This window comes from Ranitomeya variabilis, chromosome 3 (assembly GCF_051348905.1).
Source record: "Ranitomeya variabilis isolate aRanVar5 chromosome 3, aRanVar5.hap1, whole genome shotgun sequence".
Taxonomy (NCBI): Eukaryota; Metazoa; Chordata; class Amphibia; order Anura; family Dendrobatidae; genus Ranitomeya; species Ranitomeya variabilis.
In genome coordinates this window covers 105,296,264-105,322,647 of record NC_135234.1, presented here as the reverse complement: position 1 = coordinate 105,322,647, position 26,384 = coordinate 105,296,264, and the positions used below count along the sequence as shown (strand labels likewise).

Below are 26,384 nucleotides of genomic sequence, written 5' to 3'. Positions count from 1 at the left end.
CTTCCTAGGTGCAACCAGTTAATTTTCATAGCCAGCAACAAAGCTTTAAAGGTCTTCTTTCTACAATCTATTGGGGCGTTTAGGAATCTAGTAACAGGCTTGTGATGCCTGTCTCATGACTTGTAAGCTACCCGGGGCAGTTCAGGAGGCATAATCCATATGACATTTTCCCTTTAAATATCATGGCTCCATCTACAGCTCCTTATTCAGATTACATCACTGATGACATCATCACAGCTGGCAGTTCTGACGCTCTGTGACATCACAATGCTGTGTTCAGTGTTCTATGCGTTGGAGGGCACTGGAGTCTTTTGAGGGTTTGATGTTGGAGAGAATGGATGTGCGGAGAGTTGTTGTAGTGTTGTTCACTATTTTTTTCTATTGTGTAGAAGGGAGACCTGCTAAAACACCAGAAGGTAAGAAACTTTGATAAATAATGATTGAATATTGTATTTTTCTTTGTATGTTCATGGGTATTGGTTATAGAACAGTTGTGTGTCATATTGCATTTTATCACTATTCGCTTGAAAGTCATTGAACTGCAATACCGGACATGGCCCATGGGCAGGAGTGGCGCTGTAGTGCGAAGAAATTAGCCATTATTCTATAATCTAATAATTCCCTTTATAGAAAAAAAAAGTGTATGCCTGAAGCCACCACTAGGGGGAGCTCACTGAATACTAATTACTATTATTATTATTATTATTATTATTATTATTTATTTATATAGCACCATTAATTCCATGGTGCTGTACATGAGAAAGGGGTTACGTACAGGGTTGTAGATATCATTTACAGTAAACAGGTTTACAGTGACAGACTGGTACAGAGGGGAGAGGACCCTGTCCTTGCGGACTTACATTCTATGCTAAGAAGATTAATTTGTAACAAGTCTATAGGTTGTGTTATAGTTAAGGAATTCTCCTACCTTTTATAGGTCCAGGTATCAGGATGTCAGATGTATGATGCCAGCTGTTTCCAGTCAGCTTCCTCCAGGGGATTCTTGTTTTGTCCTTTAAATCCTCTAATTCTTCCTTTTTTCATAAAATTTAAAGTCCAGTTCGGTCCAGATCACTTTTATTACTATTGAGTTGAATGTATCCATGCGCCCATATTCTCTAGTGGTGGCAGACGGAACTGTGTCATTTACCTCTATGGCTATGCACGCCATTGTTAGCTCTGTGTCAGGAAACTGGCCGTTATAAAGAAATATGAGGATATTTAGATCCTGAAGGTTATTCATGGGTTATGAATGATAGAAGGAACTTCATGTCTATACAGCTCCTCAGAAGTCTGACTGGAGGTAGAATCCCCCTGTAGATATTATATCCCATACACCGCCATCAGTCAGCAGCGCTCAGCAGCCCCCAGACGACAGGATTCTGATGCTATGTGACATCACGGCGCTGGGACCAGTGTTCTATGTGTTGGGGCGCCAACTCTTTATAATGTTGGGCAATACAGAAATGCAGAGAATTGCTCTAGATTTGGGTTGATTTGCTCATGTTCAGGTGAGAAAGTTCCAATGATATAAGCAGGTAATGGACCTTATCACTGGGGACTGCCTAGGGTTCAGCTATAAGGAGTCTTCTATCCCCTCATGGTACAATATGGGGGTCACTTGCTGTTATCATGGGTTTCATGTCTTAATTTTCCTTCTTTTTCTTCTGGACAGCGGTTTCCCAGAGACCATGGGCTGAGACGTTCCCCACAATGAACGGGAAAATCAGCGATGATAATAACAGTGAGTAGTCAATTCCTTCATCTCCTAGCTCCCATCATCCTATCCCAAGTCCTGCCCACAGTTACATATATATATATATACATATATATATACACTCACCGGCCACTTTATTAGGTACACCTGTCCAACTTCTTGTTAACACTTAATTTCTAATCAGCCAATCACATGGCGGCAACTCAGTGCATTTAGGCATGTAGACATGGTCAAGACAATCTCCTGCAGTTCAAACCGAGCATCAGTATGGGGAAGAAAGGTGATTTGAGTGCCTTTGAACGTGGCATGGTTGTTGGTGCCAGAAGGGCTGGTCTGAGTATTTCAGAAACTGCTGATCTACTGGGATTTTCACGCACAACCATCTCTAGGGTTTACAGAGAATGGTCCGAAAAAGAAAAAAAATCCAGTGAGCGGCAGTTCTGTGGGCGGAAATGCCTTGTTGATGCCAGAGGTCAGAGGAGAATGGGCAGACTGGTTTAAGCTGATAGAAAGGCAACAGTGACTCAAATCGCCACCCGTTACAACCAAGGTAGGCCTAAGAGCATCTCTGAACGCACAGTGCGTCGAACTTTGAGGCAGATGGGCTACAGCAGCAGAAGACCACACCGGGTACCACTCCTTTCAGCTAAGAACAGGAAACTGAGGCTACAATTTGTACAAGCTCATCGAAATTGGACAGTAGAAGATTGGAAAAACGTTGCTTGGTCTGATGAGTCTCGATTTCTGCTGCGACATTCGGATGGTAGGGTCAGAATTTGGCGTAAACAACATGAAAGCATGGATCCATCCTGCCTTGTATGGAGCATCTTTGGGATGTGCAGCCGACAAATCTGCGGCAACTGTGTGATGCCATCATGTCAATATGGACCAAAATCTCTGAGGAATGCTTCCAGCACCTTGTTGAATCTATGCCACGAAGAATTGAGGCAGTTCTGAAGGCAAAAGGGGGTCCAACCCGTTACTAGCATGGTGTACCTAATAAAGTGGCCGGTGAGTGTATATATATATATATATATATATATATATATATATATATATATATATATATATATATATATATATATATAATGTGGAGCCCCTTATCCTGTCAATGTCTTCTGGAATATTCTGCCTGAGATAGGAATTAATATCCGGCTTCTTGTTTCTTTCTTGCCAGTCATTCGTCGCTATGTCCTGCCCATTGGTCTGATGATAATTGTTGCCTTTTTGGTCGCGATCTGGATCTTCTAGTAAGTTTCCATCTTCTCTCCACATCATATTATTCTCTTTTCATGTAAACGGGCTGTACTATACAGGGTAGCACAGTGGCTCAGTGGTTAGCACTGAACTATATATAGGGTAGCACAGTGGCTCAGTGGTTAGCACTGTACTATTTACAGGGCAACACAGTGGTTAGCACTGTGCTATTTACAGGGCAGCACAGTGGCTCAGTCGTTAGCACGGTACTATATTCAGGGTAGCACGGTGTCTCAGTAGTTAGCACTGTACTATATATAGGGTAGCACAGTGGCTCAGTGGTTAGTACTGTACTATATACAGGGTAGCACAGTGGCTCAGTGGTTAACCCTGTAAATAGTACAGTGCAGCACAGTGGTTAGCACTGTGCTATTTACAGGGCAGCACAGTGGCTCAGTCATTAGCACAGTACTATATTCAGGGTATCACGTGTCTCAGTAGTTAGCACTGTACTATATATAGGGTAGCACAGTGGCTCAGTGGTTAGTACTGTACTATACACAGGGAAGAAAAGTGGCTCAGTGGTTAGCACTGTACTATATACAAGATATCACAGTGGCTCAGTGGTTAGCAGTGTACTATTTACAGGGTAGCACAGTGGCTCAGTCGTTGACACTACTATTTACAGTGTAGCACAGTGGTTAGCATACTATCTACAGGGCAGCACTGTGGCTCAGTGGTTAGCACTGTACTATATACCGGGTAGCATGGTGGCTCAGTGGTTAGTGACATAATCAGTAGCTGCCATTTTCCAGGTCCTGGTGCTGTATTATGATGTAATATGTACTAGGACTGGTATACGCTCTACCTTTATATCCCCATTTGTAGTGGGGGAGGGGCAGGGGTAAATTCTGGTGGGCAGCTGAATATTACCTTCTGTGCCAGTTTTCATAAAGACATTTCTCTGTGTCACAGTTACTTGTATGGAGTCCGGAGACGTCGGGGCAAACAGGAGGATGCAGACCTGAGAGAAGTTGTCGTCGTGAAGCCAGGTAGCTATTAATCTAAAATACCATAAAAAGTAGGTCTTTCTACTACCCTGGAAGTCAGCAGAATGCTGAAGTGAGAGCTTACGTCCACTATGGGCTGCAGTGCTATATTGCGGCCACATTGTATTGCTGATTATTTTTATAGGGAAAGATTTTGTAGAATCTACTATCTACTGGTTTATAGAGCTGAGACAAGAATTTGAAATTAGAATTCTCCAGCTTCGCCAAATTAGGCTATGTACACACGTTGCGGATTTCCTGCGGATCAGCAGCGTTTTTTACCGTGCAGAAATGCTGCAGATCCGCAAGTGATTTACAGTACAATGTAAATCAATGGAAAAAATAAAATGCTGTGCTAATGGTGCGGAAAACTCCGCACTGAAAACGCTGCGGGTAAAAAGAAGGAGCATGTCATTTACTTGTGTGGATCTGCAGCGTTTCTGCACCCATTGACTTGCATTGAGTCGGGCACATCTGCAGCAAAACCGCAGATCTAAAAAAGATCTGCGGTTTTGCTGTGAGAAATGCTGCAGATCGGGAGGAGGAAAGAGTGCGTGGGCGGAGTGTGGGTGGTGCGTGGGCGGAGACTGTGTGTGCGGGGAAGATGTGCGTGTCTGTGTGCGGCGATCACGAGGGTCTGCGGGGATCGTGGGGGGTCTGCGCCGGGCTGTGGGGGGTCTGTGCCGAGCTGTGGGGGGTCCTTGGGGGTGTGTGCACGTGCAGGCATCGTCCGATGGGACTACAAGTCCCATCGGGCTCTGCCTGATACAGTGACAGTGATTGACACATTAGCCAATGATGGGACAGTAGTAGTCCCATCATCCGGCTAATGTATTAAATGTAAAAAAAAACAAAACACGAACATGCAACAGAACATACAACATATGACATCACCTTCAATATACCACATATGACAGTACATACAACATACGACAGTACATACAACATACGACAGTACATACAACATATGACATACATATAGACATACAATACATACAACATATGACAGTACATACAACATATGACAGAACATACAACAGAGCATACATATAGACATACAATACATAGATATAACATACAATACATATAATATAGATTATATACTCACCATCACTTGTCACTTTGATCCCCGAAGCCAGTGTCACCTGTAAAAAATATTAAAATAACAAACACTATACTCCTTGATCTGCAGAAATCCACGAGTGTCCCATGACGATCTCCGGTGGAGAACAGCAGAATCAGCTGATGCGACCGCTCTCTAGGGGCTCCAGGAATACAATGATGGGATGAAGGTATCCTTCCGCACTGTATTCCTCCGCCACTGTAAAAAATAGTCCCTAGTCTCACTTTTGGCATTGCTGTGTGAGAAAGTTCCCACGCAGCAAATGCCATAAAGTGAGACCAGTGAACTGAGGTAACCTCAGTGATGCACTGCAGGAGCCATTGTCTGTCAGTGTGTCACTGGAGGTCCTATAGAGCAGTGACATCACCAGATGTCACTGTTCTATAGGGGAGATAGTCATGGGACACATTACTAATTGGACTGCGTCGGACAGATGCGCCATTTCTGGGGCAGATGCGGACTGGTATTTGTAGCCAGGGGGGCCAATACCCATGGCCCCTCTCTAGGCTATGAATATCAGCCCGCAGCTGTCTGCGTAGCCTTTCTGGCTATAAAATATAGGGGGACCCCACGTCATTTTTTTGGGTTCCCCTATTTTAATAGCCAGTAAAAGCTACGCAGACAGCTGCGGGCTGATATTCATAGCCTGGGAGGGGCCATTGGTATTAACGCTTTCCCAGGCTACAAATATTGGCCCCCGGCTTTCCCCCTCTAGCGCAGAAAATTGCGTGGGAGCCCACGCCGTTTTTTTTCCCTTTTTTTTATGTTCATTAATCAACATCGGCCTATCTATGGATATATCTATAGATACATAGATGTTTCTATCCATACATCTATCTGGCTAATTTCACACATCAGGCACAATCCGGCGAGTTTTGAAAAAAAAACGATCCGTTTTTTGTCATAGAGTTACATAGTTACATAGTTAAGGTTGAAGGAAGACTTTAAGTTCATCTAGTTCAACCCATTGCCTAACCTAACATGCCCTAACATGTTGATCCAGAGGAAGGCAAATAAAACCCATGTGGAAAAGAGTAAGCTCCACATTGGGGAAAAAAATTCCTTCCCGACTCCACATACGGCAATCAGACTAATTCCCTGGATCAACGCCCTATCAAGGAATCTAGTGTATATACCCTTTAACATTATACTTTTCCAGAAAGGTATCCAGTCCCCTCTTAAATTTAAGTAATGAATCACTCATTACAACATCATACGGCAGAGAGTTCCATAGTCTCACTGCTCTTACAGTAAAGAATCCACGTCTGTTATTATGCTTAAACCTTCTTTCCTCCAGACGCAGAGGATGCCCCCTTGTCCCTGTCACCGGTCTATGATTAAAAAGATCATCAGAAAGGTCTTTGTACTGTCCCCTCATATATTTATACATTAAAATAAGATCACCCCTTAGCCTTCGTTTTTCCAAACTAAACAGCCCCAAGTGTAATAACCTATCTTGGTATTGCAGACCCCCCAGTCCTCTAATAACCTTGGTTGCTCTTCTCTGCACCCGCTCCAGTTCAGCTATGTCTTTCTTATACACCGGAGACCAGAACTGTGAACAGTATTCTAAGTGTGGTCGAACTAGTGACTTGTATAGAGGTAAAATTATGTTCTCCTCATGAGCATCTATGCCTCTTTTAATACATCCCATTATTTTATTTGCCTTTGTAGCAGCTGCCTGACACTGGCCACTGAATATGAGTTTGTCATCCACCCATACACCCAGGTCTTTTTCATTGACGGTTTTGCCCAGAGTTTTAGAATTAGGCCGGGGACACACTTAACGTATAAAAAAACGGTCCGTTTTTCACGGCCGAGAATCGCACAAATGTTTCAAAAACAGTGATCCGTGTGCAGTGCGAGGATGCGATTTCCTCGCATCAAATGATCCGTGTGACATCCGTGTGACATCCGTATGGCATCCGTATGCCGAGATTTTCTCGCAAGCTTGCAAAACCGACATCTAATGGATTTATGTGCTCAAATGTTCGGGAAAACATATATACAGTATATATATATATATATATATATATATGTATATATATATATATATATATATATATATATAGATATGTCATTGAGACACATATATATATATAGTCTGTATTTATATTTACTTCAGCGCGATCTATGTGAAAAGCCGGTAATTCTATTGCCGGCTTTTCATTTCTCCTGCACAAACCCGACAGGATATGAGACATGGTTTACATACAGTAAACCATCTCATATCCCCCTTTTTTTTGCATATTCCACACTACTAATGTTAGTAGTGTGTATGTGCAAAATTTCAGCGCTGTAGCTGCTGAAATAAAGGGTTAAATGGCGGAAAAAATTGGCGTGGGCTCCCGCGCAATTTTCTCCGCCAGAATGGTAAAGCCAGTGACTGAGGGCAGATATTAATAGCCAGGAGAAGGTCCATGGTTATTGGCCCCCCCGTGGCTAAAAACATCTGCCCCCAGCCACCCCAGAAAAGGCACATCTGGAAGATGCGCCTATTCTGGCACTTGGCCACTCTCTTCCCACTCCCTGTAGCGGTGGGATATGGGGTAATGAAGGGTTAATGCCACCTTGCTATTGGAAGGTGACATTAAGCCAGATTAATAATGGAGAGGCGTCAATTATGACACCTATCCATTATTAATCCAATTGTTTGAAAGGGTTAAAAAACACACACACACATGATTAAAAAGTATTTTAATGAAATAAACACACAGGTTGTTTTAATATTTTATTGTTCTCTCAATCCATTTGCAATCCCTCGCTTGGATAAAATAATAAAAGCACAAGATACATACCCTCAGGTGAACCGTCACGTCCCACGTGGTAATCCATCTGAAGGGGTTAATTATTTTACAGCCATGAGCTGCGCTAATGCACTCGCTCGTGGTTGTAATCCCCGGGTTAATGAGGGAAAGCTGAGTGATCTGTACTCACATTGAGTTGCGGTGAGGCGCCCTCTGGTGGATGAACTCATGAACTGCAGCCTTGGAAAAGTTCCCACGCTCGAGTTCATATGAGTTCATCCACCAGAGGGCGCCTCACCGCAACTCAATGTGAGTACAGATCACCTGCGGTGTGCCTGCATGTTTTGCTCATTGTAGCAACATGCTGCGTTTTGAAAAAACGCACCGCGCGTGCGTTTTCGCGGCAAAAACGCATGCGTTTTTTAACGCATAGTGGAGTCGGGATTTCATGAAATCCCCTCCACTATGCTGTAACATCTGGACGCTGCGTTTTTGACGCTGCGGAAAAACGCAGCGTCAAAAACGCAGCGTTTCCTGAACGTGGAAACATACCCTTAGGGTATGTTTCCACTGTCAGGATGGCCGGCGGTATCGCCGCAGCGGCGAAGCCGCTCGGCGCTAAGCCCTGCCCCCTTTCTGGGACGCGATGATGCCGGATGTGTTAACTCTTCACATCCGGGATCATCGCTCTCTCCCATAGCGCCCTGTTTTATGCCTTGCGGGGACGCTGCGTCCCCGCAAGGTGTACGGACATGCTGCGATCTGAAAAGACGCGCAGCATGTCCGGAGTCGCAGGGAAGACTGATGCGGGTTTCCACGCATAGTGGAGACGGGATTTCATAAAATCCCCTCCACTATGCTGGAACATCTGGACGCTGCTTGTTTGACGCTGCAGCTCTGCGCAGCGTCAAACAAGCAGCGTTTCCTGACCGTGGAAACATACCCTTAAGGTTTCCTAGGATTGTATCGGACCTCTATGAGCTCTTTAATGCTAACACAACCTTATTAGGCTATGTGCACACGTAGGAAAAGAGGTGCAGAATTTTCTGCACAAAATCCGCATCTCCTGGTCAAATCCAGCAGCTGCGGATTTACCGCGGTTTTTATGCGGATTTTGTGCGGATTTTCAGCGGTTTTTGCCACTGCGGAATTTTAACATGGAGGGGTGCAGAAACGATGCCGATCCGCACAAAAGAAGTGACATACACTTCTTTGAAATCAGCAGCAATTCCGCACTGATTTTTCTGCACCATCTGCACAGCTATTTTTTTTTCTATTGGATAACATTATACTGTACATCACAGTGGGGATCCGCAGCAAACCTTCATCGTGTGCACATAGCCTTAATATCCAAGTCACCTCAACATATCTGGATAGGGAAAAATGGATGGCGACCATCTCACAATCCAAGAGGAACACTGTCTGTGACACACAAACTTTCTTGTTTAACAGCAAAATTAGAACAGATGGGTATTCAACAGCCCTCCTTGTTTTAGGGTCAGACCTAACATATCAAAATACGGTCCGTTTTTTACAGCCGAAATATGCAGAAAAGTTCCTGAACAGTGATCCGTATTCAATGCGAGGATGCGATTTTTTTCTCCAAAAATTATCCGTGTGTCATCTGTATGGCATCCGTATGGCGAGATTTTCTCACCGGCTTGCAAAATGGACATATAATGGATCCATGGGCTCAAATATTCGTGAAAACATATATACAGCCTATATATATATATATATATATATATATATATATATATATATATATATATATATATGTATATGGCAGTGAGACACATATATATGTATATTTATATTTATATTTAATTCAGCACTAGATAGCAGAAAAGCCGGTAATTCAATTGCCGGCTTTTGCTATCTCCTTATCAAACCCGACAGCATATGAGACATGGTTTACATACAGTAAACCATCTGATATCCCTTATATTTTTACATATTCCTCACTAATAATGTTAGAAGTGTCTGTGTGTAAACTTTGGGAGCGCAATTTTCTCCGCCAGAGTGGGAAAGCCAGTGACTGAGGGCAGATATTAATAGCCTAGAGAGGGACCATGGTTATTGCCCCCCCCAGGCTAAAAATATCTGCCCCCAGCCACCTCAGAAAAGGTGCATCTGTAAGGCTACTTTCACACTAGTCCGTCGCAAACCGTCGGCCCGACGTACCGACGGACAGTGTGCTAATTAATCACAATGTGGGCAGCGGATGCAGTCTTACGACGCATCCGCTGCCCAGTGTCATGAGCGGGGAGGAGGGGGCGGAGTTTCGGCCCTCCTCCTCTATATAGTATATACCTGTGTGTCATCTCTCCTGTATATAGTATATATCTGTGTGTCATCTCCTCCTGTATATAGTATATACCTGTGTGTCATCTCCCCTGTAAATAGTATATACCTGTGTGTCATCTCCTCCTGTATATAGTATATATCTGTATGTCATCTCCTCCTGTATTAGACCTCGTTCACACGTTATTTGGTCAGTATTTTTACCTCAGTATTTGTAAGCTAAATTGGCAGCCTGATAAATCCCCAGCCAACAGTAAGCCCACCCCCTGGCAGTATATATTAGCTCACACATACACATAATAGACTGGTCATGTGACTGACAGCTGCAGGATTCCTATATGGTACATTTGTTGCTCTTGTAGTTTGTCTGCTTATTAATCAGATTTTTATTTTTAAAGGATAATACCAGACTTGTGTGTGTTTTAGGGCGAGTTTCGTGTGTCAAGTTGTGTGTGTTGAGTTGCGTGTGGCAACATGCATGTAGCGACTTTTGTGAGATGAGTTGTGTGGCGACATGTGTGTAGCAACTTTTTGTGTGTCGAGTTGCATGTGACAGGTTAGTGTAGCAAGTTGTGTGCAGCAAGTTTTGCGCATGGCGAGTTTTGCGCGTGGCGAGTTTTATGTGTGGTGCCTTTTGAGTATGTGCAAGTTTTGTGTGAGGCAACTTTTGCATGTGTTGCAACTTTTGTGCATGTGGCATTTTTTCCGCGTGTGCAAGTTTTGCGTGTGGCGAGTTTTCCATGAGGTGAGTTTTGCACGTGTGGCGAGTTTTGCATGTGGAGAGTTTTGCGCGTGGCGAGTTTTGAGCGGCGACTTTTGTGTTTCGACTTTTATGTGGCGAGGTTGGTGTATGTGTGGTGAAATGTGCGCTGAGGGTGGTATATGTGTTCGAGCACATGGTAGTGTGTGGCGCATTTTGTGTGTGTGTTCATATCCCCGTGGTGGTGTGGTGATTATCCCATGTCGGGGCCCCACCTTAGCAACTGTACGGTATATACTCTTTGACGCCATCGCTCTCATTCTTTAAGTCCCCCTTGTTCACATCTGGCAGCTGTTAATTTGCCTCCAACACTTTTGCTTTCACTTTTTCCCCATTATGTAGATAGGGGCAAAATTGGTGAATTGGAAAGCGCGGGGTTAAAATTTCACCTCACAACATAGCCTATGACGCTCTCGGGGTCCAGACGTGTGACTGTGCAAAATTTTGTGGCTGTAGCTGTGACGGTTGAGATGCCAATCCCGGACATACATATATACATACACACATACACACATACACACATTCAGCTTTATATATAAGACTAGCTGAAGAGCCCGGCGTTGCCTGGGCATAGTAAATATCTGTGGTTAGTTATAGCACCTCACTTCTCTTATTTTCCCATCACGCCTCTCATTTTCCCCATCACATCTTTCATTTTCCCCCTCACATCTCTCATTTTCTCCCTCACACCTCTCATTTTCCCCTCACTCCTCTTATTTTCCCCCTCACTCCTCTCATTCCCCCCTAACACTTGTCATTTCGACCTCACATCTGTCATTTTCCAATCACTCCACTATTTTCCCTCACTCCTCTCATTTTGCACTCACACCTTTTCATTTTCACCTCACACCTCTCATTTTCACCTCAGTATATACATGTTTGTCATCTCCCTTATATATAGTATACACCTGTATGTCATCTCCTGTATATAGTATATACCTGTATGTCATCTCCCCTGTATATAGTATATACCTGCTGTGTGTCATGTCCCCTGTATATAGTATATACCTGTATGTCATCTCCTCCTATATATAGTATATACCTGTATGTAATCTCCTCCTGTATATAGTATATACCTGTGTGTCATCTCACCTATATATAGTATATATCTGTGTGTCATCTCCTCCTGTATATAGTATATACCTGTATGTCATCTCCTCCTATACATAGCATATACCTGTATGTCATCTCCTCCTGTCTGTACTTTATACCTGTAGGTAATCTGCTCCTGTATATAGTATATACCTGTGTGTCATCTCCTCCTGTATATAGTATATACCTGTATGTCATCTCCTGCTGTATGTAGTATGTACCTGTATGTCATCTCCTCCTCTATATAGTATATACCTGTGTGTCATCTCTCCTGTATATAGTATATATCTGTGTGTCATCTCCTCCTGTATATAGTATATACCTGTGTGTCATCTCCCCTGTAAATAGTATATACCTGTGTGTCATCTCCTCCTGTATATAGTATATATCTGTATGTCATCTCCTCCTGTATTAGACCTCGTTCACACGTTATTTGGTCAGTATTTTTACCTCAGTATTTGTAAGCTAAATTGGCAGCCTGATAAATCCCCAGCCAACAGTAAGCCCACCCCCTGGCAGTATATATTAGCTCACACATACACATAATAGACTGGTCATGTGACTGACAGCTGCAGGATTCCTATATGGTACATTTGTTGCTCTTGTAGTTTGTCTGCTTATTAATCAGATTTTTATTTTTAACCCCTTCATGACCTTGCCGTTTTTTGCAATTCTGACCAGTGTCCCTTTATGAGGTAATAACTCAGGAACGCTTCAACGGATCCTAGCGATTCTGAGATTGTTTTTTCGTGACATATTGGGCTTCATGTTAGTGGTAAATTTAGGTCGATAATTTCTGAGTTTATTTGTGAAAAAAACGGAAATTTGGCAAAAATTTTGAAAATTTCGCAATTTTCACATTTTGAATTTTTATTCTGTTAAACCAGAGAGTTATGTGACACAAAATAGTTAATAAATAACATTTCCCACATGTCTACTTTACATCAGCACAATTTTGGAAACAAATTTTTTTTTTGCTAGGAAGTTATAAGGGTTAAAATTTGACCAGTGATTTCTCATTTTTACAACAAAATTTACAAAACCATTTTTTTTAGGGACCACCTCACATTTGAAGTCAGTTTGAGGGTTCTATATGGCTGAAAATACCCAAAAGTGACACCATTCTAAAAACTGCACCCCTCAAGGTGCTCAAAACCACATTCAAGAAGTTTATTAACCCTTCAGGTGTTTCACAGCAGCAGAAGCAACATGGAAGTAAAAAATGAACATTTAACTTTTTAGTCACAAAAATGATATTTTAGCGAAAATTTTTTTATTTTCCCAAGGGTAAAAGGAGAAACTGGACCACGGACGTTGTTGTCCAATTTGTCCTGAGTACGCTGATACCTCATATGTGGGGGTAAACCACTGTTTGGGCGCACGGCAGGGCTCGGAAGGGAAGGAGCGCCATTTGACTTTTTCAATGAAAAATTGGCTCCAATCTTTAGCGGACACCATGTCGCGTTTGGAGAGCCCCCGTGTGCCTAAACATTGGAGCTCCCCCACAAGTGACCCCATTTTGGAAACTAGACCCCCCAAGGAACTTATCTAGAAGCATAGTGAGCACTTTAAACCCCCAGGTGCTTCACAAATTGATCCGTAAAAATTAAAAAGTACTTTTTTTTTCACAAAAAAATTATTTTAGCCTCAATTTTTTCATTTTCACATGGGCAACAGGATAAAATGGATCCTAAATTTTGTTGGGCAATTTCTCCTTAGTACACCAATACCTCACATGTGGGGGTAAACCACTGTTTGGGCACATGGTAAGGCTCGGAAGGGAAGGAGCGCCATTTGACTTTTTGAATGAAAAATTATCTCCATCGTTAGCGGACACCATGTCGCGTTTGGAAAGCCCCTGTGTGCCTAAACATTGGAGCTCCTCCACAAGTGACCCCATTTTGGAAACTAGACCCCCCAAGGAACTCATCTAGAGGCATAGTGAGCACTTTAAACCCCCAGGTGCTTCACAAATTGATCCGCAAAAATGAAAAAGTACTTTTTTTTCACACAAAATTTTTTTAGCCTCAATTCTTTCATTTTCACATGGGCAACAGGATAAAATGGATCCTAAAATTTGTTGGGCAATTTCTCCTGAGTATGCCGATACCTCATATGTGGGGGTAAACCACTGTTTGGGTGCACGGCAAGGCTCGGAAGGGGAGGCGTGCCATTTGACTTTTTGAATGGAAAATTAGCTCCAATCGTTAGCGGACACCATGTCGCGTTTGGAGAGCCCCTGTGTGCCTAAACATTGGAGCTCCCCTACAAGTGACCCCATTTTGGAAACTAGACCCCCCAAGGAACTTATCTAGATGCATAGTGAGCACTTATAACCCCCAGGTGCTTCACAGAAGTTTATAACGCAGAGCCATGAAAATAAAAAAATAATTTTTCTTTCCTCAAAAATGATTTTTAGCCCAGAATTTTTTATTTTCCCAAGGGTAATAGGAGAAATTGGACCCCAAATGTTGTTGTCCAGTTTGTCCTGAGTACGATGATACCCCATATGTGGGGGTAAACCACTGTTTGGGCGCACGGCAGGGCTCGGAAGGGAAGGCACGCCATTTGGCTTTTTGAATGGAAAATTAGCTCCAATCATTAGCGGACACCATGTCGCGTTTGGAGAGCCCCTGTGTGCCTAAACATTGGAGCTCCCGCACAAGTGACCCCATTTTGGAAACTAGACCTCCCAAGGAACTAATCTAGATGTGTGGTGAGCACTTTGAACCCCCAAGTGCTTCACAGAAGTTTATAACGCAGAGCCGTGAAAATAATAAATGTTTCCTTTCCTCAAAAATATTTTTTTAGCCCAGAATTTTTTATTTTTGCAAGAGTAACAGGAGAAATTGGACACCAAAAGTTGTTGTCCAGTTTCTCCTGAGTACGCTGATACCCCATATGTGGGGGTAAACCACTGTTTGGGTACATGCCGGGGCTCGGAAGGGAAGTAGTGACGTTTTGGAATGCAGACTTTGATGGAATGGTCTGCGGGCATCATGTTACGTTTGCAGAGCCCCTGATATGCCTAAACAGTAGAAACCCCCCACAAGTGACCCCATTTTGGAAACTAGACCCCCCAAGGAACTTATCTAGATGTGTGGTGAGCACGTTCAACCCCCAAGTGCTTCACAGAAGTTTACAACGCAGAGCCGTGAAAATAAAAAATCTTTTTTCTTTCCTCAAAAAAGATGTTTTAGCAAGCAATTTTTTATTTTCACAAGGGTAACAGGAGAATTTGGACCCCAATATTTGTTGCCCAGTTTGTTGTGAGTACGCTGATACCCCATATGTGGGGGTAAACCACTGTTTGGGCACACGTCAGGGCTCGGAAGGGAAGTAGTGACATTTGAAATGCAGACTTTGATGAAATGGTCTGCGGGCGTCACATTGCATTTGCAGAGCCCCTGATGTGCCTAAACAGTAGAAACACCCCACAAGTGACCCCATTTTGGAAACTAGACCCCCGAAGGAACTTATCTAGATGTGTGGTGAGCACTTTCAACCCCCAAGTGCTTCACAGAAGTTTATAACGCAGAGCCGTGAAAATAAAAAATAATTGTTCTTTCCTCAAAAATTATGTTTTAGCAAGTAATTTTTTATTTTTGCAAGGGTAACAGGAGAAATTGGACCCCAACAGTTGTTTCCCAGTTTGTCCTGAGTACGCTGGTACCCCAAATGTGGGGGTAAACCACTGTTTGGGCGCACGTCGGGGCTTGGAAGGGCGGGAGCACCATTTGACTTTTTGAACGCAAGATTGGCTGGAATCAATGGTGGCGCCATGTTGCGTTTGGAGACCCCTGATGTGCCTAAACAGTGGAAACCCCTCAATTCTAACTTCAACACTAACCCCAACACACCCCTAATCCTAATCCCAACTGTAGCCATAACCCTAATCACAACCCTAACCCCAACACACCCCTAACCACAACCCTAACCGCAACACAACCGTAACCCTAATTCCAACCCTAATCCTAACCCTAATCCCAACAGTAACCCTAATCCCAACCCTAACCACAACTGTAACCCCAACACACCCCTAACCCTATCCGTAACCCTAACCACAAGCCTATTCTTAACCCTATTTCCAACCCTAGCCCTAATTCCAACCCTAACCCTAAGGGTATGTGCCCACGTTGCGGATTCGTGTGAGATTTTTCCGCACGATTTTTGAAAAATCTGCAGGTAAAAGGCACTGCGTTTTGCCTGCGGATTTACAGCAGATTTCCAGTGTTTTTTTGTGCGGATTTCACCTGCAGATTCCTATTGAGGAACAGGTGTAAAACGCTGCGGAATCCGCACAAAGAATTGACATGCTGCGGAAAATACAATGCAGCGTTTCTGCACGGAATTTTCCGCACCATGGGCACAGCAGATTTGGTTTTCCTTAGGTGTACATGGTACTGTAAACCTGATGGAAAACTGCTTCGAATTCGCAGCGGCCAATCCGCTGCGGATCCGCGGCCAATCCGCTGCCAATCCGCTGTGGATCCGCGGCCAATCCGCTGCAGATCCGCGGCCAATCCGCTGCGGATCCGCAGCCAATCCGCTGCAGATCCGCGGCCAATCCGCTGCGGATCCGCTGCGGATCCGCTGCCAATCCGCTGCCAATCCGCTGCAGATCCGCGGCCAATCCGCTGCCGATCCGCTGCCGATCCGCTGCGGATCCGCGGCCAATCCGCTGCCGATCCGCTGCGGATCCGCGGCCGATCCGCTGCAGATCCGCGGCCAATCCGCTGCGGATCCGCTGCGGATCCGCGGCCGATCCGCTGCGGATCCGCGGCCAATCCGCTGCGGATCCGCTGCGGATCCGCGGCCGATCCGCTGTGGATCCGCTGCCGATCCGCTGAGGATCCGCTGCCGATCCGCTGCCGATCCGCTGCCGATCCGCTGCCGATCCGCTGCGGATCCGCGGCCGATCCGCTGTGGATCCGCTGCGGATCCGCGGCCGAGCCGCTCTGTGTGCACATGCCATAACCCTACCCCTAACCCTACCCGTAACCCTAACCCTACCCCTAACCCTACCCCTAGTTCTAACCCTAACCCTAGTGGAAAAAGAAAAAAAAATATATTCTTTATTTTATTATTGTCCCTACCTATGGGGGTGATAAAGGGGGGGGTTTATTTATTATTTTTTTATTTTGATCGCTGTGGTAGAACCTACCACAGCGATCAAAATGTACCTGTAATGAATCTGCCAGCCTGCAGATTCGGCGGGCGTACTGAGCATGCGCCCGCCATCTTGGAAGATGGCGGCGCCCAGGGAGAAGACGGACCGACTTCGGGAGGATCGGTAAGTATGAGGGGGTGGTGGGGGGGTGGATCGGAGCACAGGGGGGGGGATCGGAGGACGGGGGGAGCGGACAGGAGCACGGGGTAGCGGGCAGGAGGATGGGGGAGCGGGCAGGAGGACGGAGAGGACCGGGCCACATAACGGACGACTGGGGAGGAGATCGGGGGCGGTGGGGGGGGCCAGTACATGATTTCCAGCCATGGCAGATGCTATTGCAGCATCGGCCATGGCTGGATTGCAATATTTCACCATTTTCATAGGTGAAATATTGCAAATTGCTCTGATTGGCTGTTGCACTTTCAACAGCCAATCAGAGCGATCGTAGCCACGTGGGGGCAAAGCCACCCCCCCTAGGCTGAAGTACAACTCCGCCTCTCCCTGCAGATCGGGTAAAATAGGAATTAACCCTTTCACCCGATCTGCAGGGATGCGATCATTCCATGACGCCGCATAGGCGTCATGGGTCGGGAAGGGGTTAAAGGATAATACCAGACTTGTGTGTGTTTTAGGGCGAGTTTCGTGTGTCAAGTTGTGTGTGTTGAGTTTCGTGTGGCAACATGCATGTAGCGACTTTTGTGAGATGAGTTGTGTGGCGACATGTGTGTAGCAACTTTTTGTGTGTCGAGTTGCATGTGACAGGTTAGTGTAGCAAGTTGTGTGCAGCAAGTTTTGCGCATGGCGAGTTTTGCGCGTGGCGAGTTTTATGTGTGGTGCCTTTTGAGTATGTGCAAGTTTTGTGTGAGGCAACTTTTGCATGTGTTGCAACTTTTGTGCATGTGGCATTTTTTCCGCGTGTGCAAGTTTTGCGTGTGGCAAGTTTTCCATGAGGTGAGTTTTGCACGTGTGGCGAGTTTTGCATGTGGAGAGTTTTGCGCGTGGCGAGTTTTGAGCGGCGACTTTTGTGTTTCGACTTTTATGTGGCAAGGTTGGTGTATGTGTGGTGAAATGTGCGCTGAGGGTGGTATATGTGTTCGAGCACATGGTAGTGTGTGGCGCATTTTGTGTGTGTGTTCATATCCCCGTGGTGGTGTGGTGATTATCCCATGTCGGGGCCCCACCTTAGCAACTGTACGGTATATACTCTTTGGCGCCATCGCTCTCATTCTTTAAGTCCCCCTTGTTCACATCTGGCAGCTGTTAATTTGCCTCCAACACTTTTGCTTTCACTTTTTCCCCATTATGTAGATAGGGGCAAAATTGTTTGGTGAATTGGAAAGCGCGGGGTTAAAATTTCACCTCACAACATAGCCTATGACGCTCTCGGGGTCCAGACGTGTGACTGTGCAAAATTTTGTGGCTGTAGCTGTGACGGTTCAGATGCCAATCCCGGACATACATACATACATACACACATACACACATACACACATTCAGCTTTATATATTAGACTAGCTGAAGAGCCCGGCGTTGCCTGGGCATAGTAAATATCTGTGGTTAGTTATAGCACCTCACTTCTCTTATTTTCCCATCACGCCTCTCATTTTCCCCATCACATCTTTCATTTTCCCCCTCACATCTCTCATTTTCTCCCTCACACCTCTCATTTTCCCCCTCACTCCTCTTATTTTCCCCCTCACTCCTCTCATTCCCCCCTAACACTTGTCATTTCGACCTCACATCTGTCATTTTCCAATCACTCCACTATTTTCCCTCACTCCTCTCATTTTGCACTCACACCTTTTCATTTTCACCTCACACCTCTCATTTTCACCTCAGTATATACATGTTTGTCATCTCCCTTATATATAGTATACACCTGTATGTCATCTCCTGTATATAGTATATACCTGTATGTCATCTCCCCTGTATATAGTATATACCTGCTGTGTGTCATGTCCCCTGTATATAGTATATACCTGTATGTCATCTCCTCCTATATATAGTATATACCTGTATGTAATCTCCTCCTGTATATAGTATATACCTGTGTGTCATCTCTCCTATATATAGTATATATCTGTGTGTCATCTCCTCCTGTATATAGTATATACCTGTATGTCATCTCCTCCTGTATATACTTTATACCTGTAGGTAATCTGCTCCTGTATATAGTATATACCTGTGTGTCATCTCCTCCTGTATATAGTATATACCTGTATGTCATCTCCTGCTGTACGTAGTATGTACCTGTATGTCATCTCCTCCTCTATATAGTATATACCTGTGTGTCATCTCTCCTGTATATAGTATATATCTGTGTGTCATCTCCTCCTGTATATAGTATATACCTGTGTGTCATCTCCCCTGTAAATAGTATATACATGTGTGTCATCTCCTCCTGTATATAGTATATATCTGTATGTCATCTCCTCCTGTATTAGACCTCGTTCACACGTTATTTGGTCCGAATTTTTACCTCAGTATTTGTAAGCTAAATTGGCAGCCTGATAAATCCCCAGCCAACAGTAAGCCCACCCCCTGGCAGTATATATTAGCTCACACATACACATAATAGACTGGTCATGTGACTGACAGCTGCAGGATTCCTATATGGTACATTTGTTGCTCTTGTAGTTTGTCTGCTTATTAATCAGATTTTTATTTTTAAAGGATAATACCAGACTTGTGTGTGTTTTAGGGCGAGTTTCGTGTGTCAAGTTGTGTGTGTTGAGTTGCGTGTGGCGACATGCATGTAGCGACTTTTGTGAGATGAGTTTTGTGTGGCGACATGCGTGTAGCAACTTTTTGTGTGTCGAGTTGCATGTGACAGGTTAGTGTAGCAAGTTGTGTGCAGCAAGTTTTGCGCATGGCGAGTTTTGCGCGTGGCGAGTTTTATGTGTGGTGCCTTTTGAGTATGTGCAAGTTTTGTGTGAGGCAACTTTTGCATGTGTTGCAACTTTTGTGCATGTGGCATTTTTTCCGCGTGTGCAAGTTTTGCGTGTGGCGAGTTTTCCATGAGGTGAGTTTTGCACGTGTGGCGAGTTTTGCATGTGGAGAGTTTTGCGCGTGGCGAGTTTTGAGCGGCGACTTTTGTGTTTCGACTTTTATGTGGCGAGGTTGGTGTATGTGTGGTGAAATGTGCGCTGAGGGTGGTATATGTGTTCGAGCATGTGGTAGTGTGTGGCGCATTTTGTGTGTGTGTTCATATCCCCGTGGTCGTGTGGTGATTATCCCATGTCGGGGCCCCACCTTAGCAACTGTACAGTATATACTCTTTGGCGACATCGCTCTCATTCTTTAAGTCCCCCTTGTTCACATCTGGCAGCTGTTAATTTGCCTCCAACACTTTTCCTTTCACTTTTTCCCCATTATGTAGATAGGGGCAAAATTGTTTGGTGAATTGGAAAGCGCGGGGTCAAAATTTCACCTCACAACATAGCTTTGACGCTCTCGGGGTCCAGACATGTGACTGTGCAAAATTTTGTGCCTGTAGCTGCGACGCCTCCAACACTTTTCCTTTCACTTTTTCCCCATTATGTAGATAGGGGCAAAATTGTTTGGTGAATTGGAAAGCGCGGGGTTAAAATTTCACCTCACAACATAGCCTATGACGCTCTCGGGGTCCAGACGTGTGACTGTGCAAAATTTTGTGGCTGTAGCTGTGACGGTTCAGATGCCAATCCCGGACATACATACACACATACATACACACATTCAGCTTTATATATTAGATTAATTAAAAAAATTGGACAAGCATGAGGAGATTTCCAGGTGGTAGTAGAAAAAGACAACTTTGAAACTGTAGGGATAATTACGATATTGGGGACACAAGTGTGGTATCACTTAACACTACATGGTTAATTAGGAAAGTAAGACAGAAGATAAAATAGCCCTGATTAAGATGATGGTCTTTCACTTCTAGTTCTATATGTACTAAGTGTCTTCCTGGTAGGAAGTAAATGAGTAATATTTCTGTGATGCTGACTCTCAGTCATTACTAATACAATATTTGAAAAAGCATATTTCTTTTTTTTGCTCCTGCAGATGTGAAAGTACAAACTACAGATAGTGATTTGGACAGTCCCACCAGGTAAAATATAAATCTTCTCCATTACTAGATAATTAATGGGGGATTAATGATTAGTGATGGGCTCATATTTTGTTACATTTATTTCACAGCTCCGATGACGACATCACTAACATTAGTGATCATAAGGATTCTAATAGTGGAGAAACTTCCACAAATAGCAGTAAGTAATAACTTCTAGATAAAATTCAGGTTTATGTTATTGTAGAAAGAACAATTCTTAGCTTTTTGTGATGGACACTTCCATATTGGCATAGTGACCGCCATGTTGACTTATGGCCACCGTTGCCTTTATAGAATGTCTTACAGCAGTGCAATAAATTTGATTGGGTTTTTCTGTAAGTCCCATAGACATCAATAAAACCCTATACAAGTGCTCCCACATCTCCATTAAAATCTATGGAAGCTACTATAACACAGCAAGTAAGGTCATGGGATGTCTATTTTCATATTAAATGAAGGACCCACTGGACAGACCTTTCCTTTTGATCTGCCATAAATAATGAATATGACAGTATTACCTATATTAGAGGTGCAGAACATATTATGTGACTTAACTTTTCATATCTAGTAGTAGGAAATCATATAATCTCAGCTTCCATTTATTTCCTGAAAACCATTGTTAGAATGGTTGAGATTGTTGAGGGTCCACACTCCGGCTACGTAGGACATGTTCATTTCTAATTGTGCACTGAACACATACATTATATCATTAATAAGTGTAACTTAGCAGCAGGTGGGGTAGACGTCTGCTAAAACCCCTGGGTCCTGTTGTGTTTGGACCTCATTACAGTCGTTGTAAAGGATAGTTTGTGGATTAAATTTGCGTTGCCACAATGATACAAATTCGAGTATAATGAAAAACTCTGGTGTTTTATTTAATGCGTTTCAAAGTCCATCTGACCCCTTCATCAGGAAAAATACCACAAAGACATCTAGATAGACCTTGAAACGAGTCAAATAAACCATCAGAGTTTTTTATTATATTCGAATTTGTATCATTGTGGCAGCACGGATTTAATCCACAAACTATGCTTTACAACGATTTTCAGAAGGTTGCGTGGGCGGGCCGTGGATCTGCAGCAGCCGATACGCACATGCTTTTATTTTCAGCCATCAGATGAGTAGCTCCCTGTTAAAAAAACACATTTAATCTGAAGGATATGACCCTATTTGCACTTTTTGTCTCCTTAATTTACTAGACCACATTACAATGTGAGATCCTGGTCCTAATGTAGGATCCTGTGGATCGCTGGTAATCTGGTCAGTGATGTATCCTGCTCTGGTTTTATCCCATATCTGTAGTCTTATTGACTTTCCAGACTCCATGTTTATAGACCCCTCTCCAGTATGGACCTGCATACGGACATGCTTTATTGGCAAAGTCATCAGTTTTTAGCCTAAAACTTAGAAAAATCTTTTCACTCTTCTATATTTTTACACAGGTAATGAACCATCTGCTAGTAAGGAGAGCGCTAACACACAGGACACGTGAGTTATTTTGTACATATTCATTTCTATATAAAGCAGTGAACTAGGTAAGAAATGTTTCCTGTGAATTTATAGATAATTTCCATTTTTCCCAGTATGCCATTGTGCAAAATCCCTGGTTGTTTCCTGGAAGACATCATATCACTGAATTCCATCTACGTGACAAACTTCCAGAAGACTAAAAACGAGCTAGCGGAACGACTGTATAAGCTGTATAACAAAACCGTCTTCGGGAATCAGGTATGTTCCCATCAGTATCTGGGTTATACATGACAAATCCATCATCTCCCTCCTCCCACAATTACTTCCAAGAAAGTGGCCTTACCTTTCTTGACACCACCCTAACAACTTTGTCACTGTTCTGTAATTTAGTTATTGAAAATCTCAGGAAAACTCTCTTCTTATCTAGAAATGAGTGGAGACCTTATACGAGCTCCAACACGTATAGAGAGAGATTGCCAAATTATAGGTTGACGCTTAAAGAATTTTTACATTTATTTAGTTGACATTTGGACATTTTATAATAAGTTTATTTTTGTTGTTGCTCTCATAACTTGGTCTTCCCAAAATACCCAATGCCCAATATAAGGAGACCAGTCACGTAAATAACACATGAGCGTTGGGTACTTTGTTAGATTGGGACCTAAGAGCTTACAGATTTAATGAAATTAATTTCTCTTTTTAGCTTCCTAAAGATGTGGAATTAGTGTGGGATAAGACACTTACCAAAATATCTGCTAGAACCTATCAGATTTTACAGAATAACATACCCTATTGCATTATAGAACTTTCCGATCAAGTCTTGAATTCTGCCGGTAGGTTTCACATCACTTCGAGATGCTTCATAAGATAACATGTATACACGATAAAGAGATGCTACCTGGGTTGTAATACATTTTGTATACTCAGTGTACATACAGTCATGAAGAACTAAGTACACCCTATTTGAATTTTATGGATTTACATATCAGGACAAATTAAGAAAGTATTTGGCCCTTAGAATGTCTTAAAATTAGGTGAATACAATTTTAAAAGACAACTCATGATAAATAATATTTTGCCATTGTCTATTTGACAAAAACTAGGTCAACATGGAAAAGCAGTGTGTAACGCTGTCGCCCTGACTGGTTTGCGTGAGAGTGGGGGTGTGGCCCCACTGAGCCACAAACCAGACTACCCTGGAAGGGGCGTGACTAAGCAGCTACATTGGTGTTCACTGGAGCCTCTGATGGTGAGGTCAGGCTTGTGCGGCAGGTCGCTGCCAGGTACCACTCCAGGGTAGTGTCTGGCTGTGGCTGCTGATCCCACTGGGGACGGAACACTGACAGGCAGGGAATGCACAGCTGAATGGAAAGTGCAACAGACAAGGAAACAACAGGAACAGATATAGACCAGAGCACAGACAGGGACAGGAATGGGACAAGGCCCAAAGACAAGGATTCAGATCAGGGAACAAAGCCCCACTGGGTGGCTGAGACAAGACACACAGGTTCAGGCCAGGGTACAAAGCCCCACTGGGTGACTGAGACAGGACAGGACCTGGCAGCTCAGTAGCATGACACTAACTGAGGGAGAAAGTTGCTCAGGCATCCTCCAAAGGGTGGGGATGCCTTAAGTATCAGAGGCCTCTTGGCAATTGTCCGGGGACACCTTAGGAAGGTGCACACAGTCTCAATAAGAATCAGGAATTGCCAGCTCCAACCACCTATGCACACAGCCAGGAAGCATGCACAGAGCAGGCAGGAGACATGAGGCACACAGCATGGAACTGGCAGAAGACAGTACTCACAGCATGGCCAGGAGTAAGTTGATGTACCAGGCAGGTGGGGGATGGAAGGCCATGCAGTGATGACGGCAGGGTTGTTACCCAGTGTGTGAAAAGTAAGGTAAAACGTTCCTACTTTAATAGGAATTAACAGGGAAAGTAGCAGCCATATGATGCTAATAATACAAACCTAAAGGGATCCTGTCAGGTCCCATAATGCTATTAGCCTGCAAATATAGGGTTAATGTGCAGGTTAATAGTGCTATGAAGGTGCCCAGTCGCATTATTGAAATTGCAGCACCCAGGAGAAACTTAACTTTACTTCATCCAGGAGCTGCCAGCTTTCTATGATGTAGGTATGACTGGAGCCAAATACAGTCACAAGTCACTGAGAGCAATGACTGCAAGCACACCTCGGCACTGACTGACAGCCAGCTCGACAGTGCACAGTTCAGTGTGGCTCTCAGTCAGTGTCAGTGTCAGGGCATTTTCAGTGTGGCAATTGTAATTGCTTCCGGCACGCCTGTATTTTCCTTCTAATGACCACATTTTTTTTATTATGTCTTGATATGTAAAACAAAAAAATTAAAACAGGGTGTATTAGGCTTCTCATGCCTATAATAAATTCTTTTATTTTCAGTGCGCCTACGATCCACACTTGCTCACGAGATGTGTCATGTTGCCTGCTGGTTACTCGATAACGAAATGAGAGACAATCATGGTCCATTATGGCAGGCTTATGCAAAGCGCGTCAATTCTATCCATCCTGAGCTGCCAGAGGTGAAGAAGCATCACGATTATACTTTATGATATAACTTCTACTATCGATGTACCTTATGTGATAACAGGTAAGTAAATTTAATGATTCTATGCCTCATGAAGCGCAATCACCGAGTAATGATACCAGTGCGGTTCTGTTGTTGTTATGCTTTTATATTTTACTTCTATCAGAGTAGACTGACGTCTGAAAGCTGTAGGGTTAAGGGTGCAACATATTATTTTTGTTATCTACAGACCATTCTTAATATGTTGCTTACAATTTGTTCTTTTTGATACAATCCATGGTACTACCCAACATTTATACCAGTCTGTTAACCAATATTCCTTCTATATTTGTAGATTTGAGCAGTTTAGAAAAATAACCGAGAATAAATATTATTGCTGCCGCTGGGGAGGCCAACTACATCTACTGGCCACCACGTAAGGATGTCACACCAAGAAGAGCAACGCAGGATGAAGAAAAAGGCAGAGAGATGTCATCGCTCTACAGTACAAGGCTGAACAAGCGATGGATGAATCTGTTATAACAGAAACAACTTGTCTGAATTTAGTTTAGGGCAACACGGTGGCTCAGTGGTTAGCACTGCAGCCTTGCAGCGTTGTGGTCCTGAACTTCAATCCCACCAAGGACAACATCTGCAAGGAGTTTGTATGTCCTCCCCGTGATTGCGTGGGTTTCCTCCGGGTACTCCGGTTTCCTCCCACACTATAAAAACATACGAATAGGGAGTTTAGATTATTATGGCACAAATTAAAAAAACAAAGTAAAGTTTAACATCTGAACTGAATAATGTATTAAATGACCTGATTTATTGCTTTCCCACCCATCTTATGAGGATTAGAGCTCACCAGTTCCAGATAACAGGTTACAAGCAGAAAACTTATCACAAGAGTCATTTTAACTCCTCAGTTTTAGAACCTCTGCAAATTACAACTGTCATCAAAGGTCTTATCTCAAATATTTCAGGACCAATACTTAGGTCTGCATTAGTCTTGTTTATAACTCCTTTAGTATCACAGTTCCAATATATTAGGATGTCTACTAGACAAGATCTGGGATTGACTGATTATGTCCGGTTATGGTATATATACACTGCTC

At 43.6% G+C, this 26,384-nt stretch overlaps 1 protein-coding gene across 5 annotated transcripts; it reads left to right on the top strand.

Moving 5' to 3' along the window:
• The first annotated feature begins 212 nt into the window (after positions 1-212).
• Positions 213-26,067, top strand: LOC143817985 (uncharacterized). 5 transcript variants are annotated; one of them, XR_013224240.1, is made up of 11 exons: positions 213-416; positions 1,676-1,744; positions 2,895-2,967; positions 3,890-3,966; positions 21,207-21,252; positions 21,342-21,412; positions 22,695-22,740; positions 22,836-22,980; positions 23,426-23,555; positions 23,826-24,626; positions 25,146-25,266. XR_013224240.1 is itself a non-coding variant. In XM_077299445.1 (11 exons), the coding sequence occupies exons 1-10, from the start codon at positions 287-289 to the stop codon at positions 25,313-25,315; spliced, it is 957 nt and encodes a 318-aa protein (XP_077155560.1). In that variant the 5' UTR covers positions 213-286; the 3' UTR covers positions 25,316-25,353; positions 25,625-26,067. The 5 variants fall into 5 exon arrangements, 3 of the variants coding, with proteins under 3 accessions (XP_077155560.1, XP_077155561.1, XP_077155562.1); XR_013224241.1 differs by having other exon boundaries at positions 23,826-24,542; positions 25,146-25,256; XM_077299445.1 differs by lacking the exon at positions 23,826-24,626 and adding an exon at positions 25,625-26,067 and having other exon boundaries at positions 25,146-25,353.
• Positions 26,068-26,384: the final 317 nt, after the last annotated feature.

What these genes read in the sequence shown, in the direction of transcription:
- LOC143817985 (XM_077299445.1), top strand. Translation starts at nt 287, where the DNA reads ATGCGTTGGAGGGCACTGGAGTCTTTTGAGGGTTTGATGTTGGAGAGA. An exon ending in AATCAGCGATGATAATAACA is followed by an intron (nt 1,745 to 2,894) that starts GTGAGTAGTCAA and finishes CTTTCTTGCCAG; the next exon opens with TCATTCGTCGCTATGTCCTG. An exon ending in GATTTGGACAGTCCCACCAG is followed by an intron (nt 21,253 to 21,341) that starts GTAAAATATAAA and finishes TTTATTTCACAG; the next exon opens with CTCCGATGACGACATCACTA.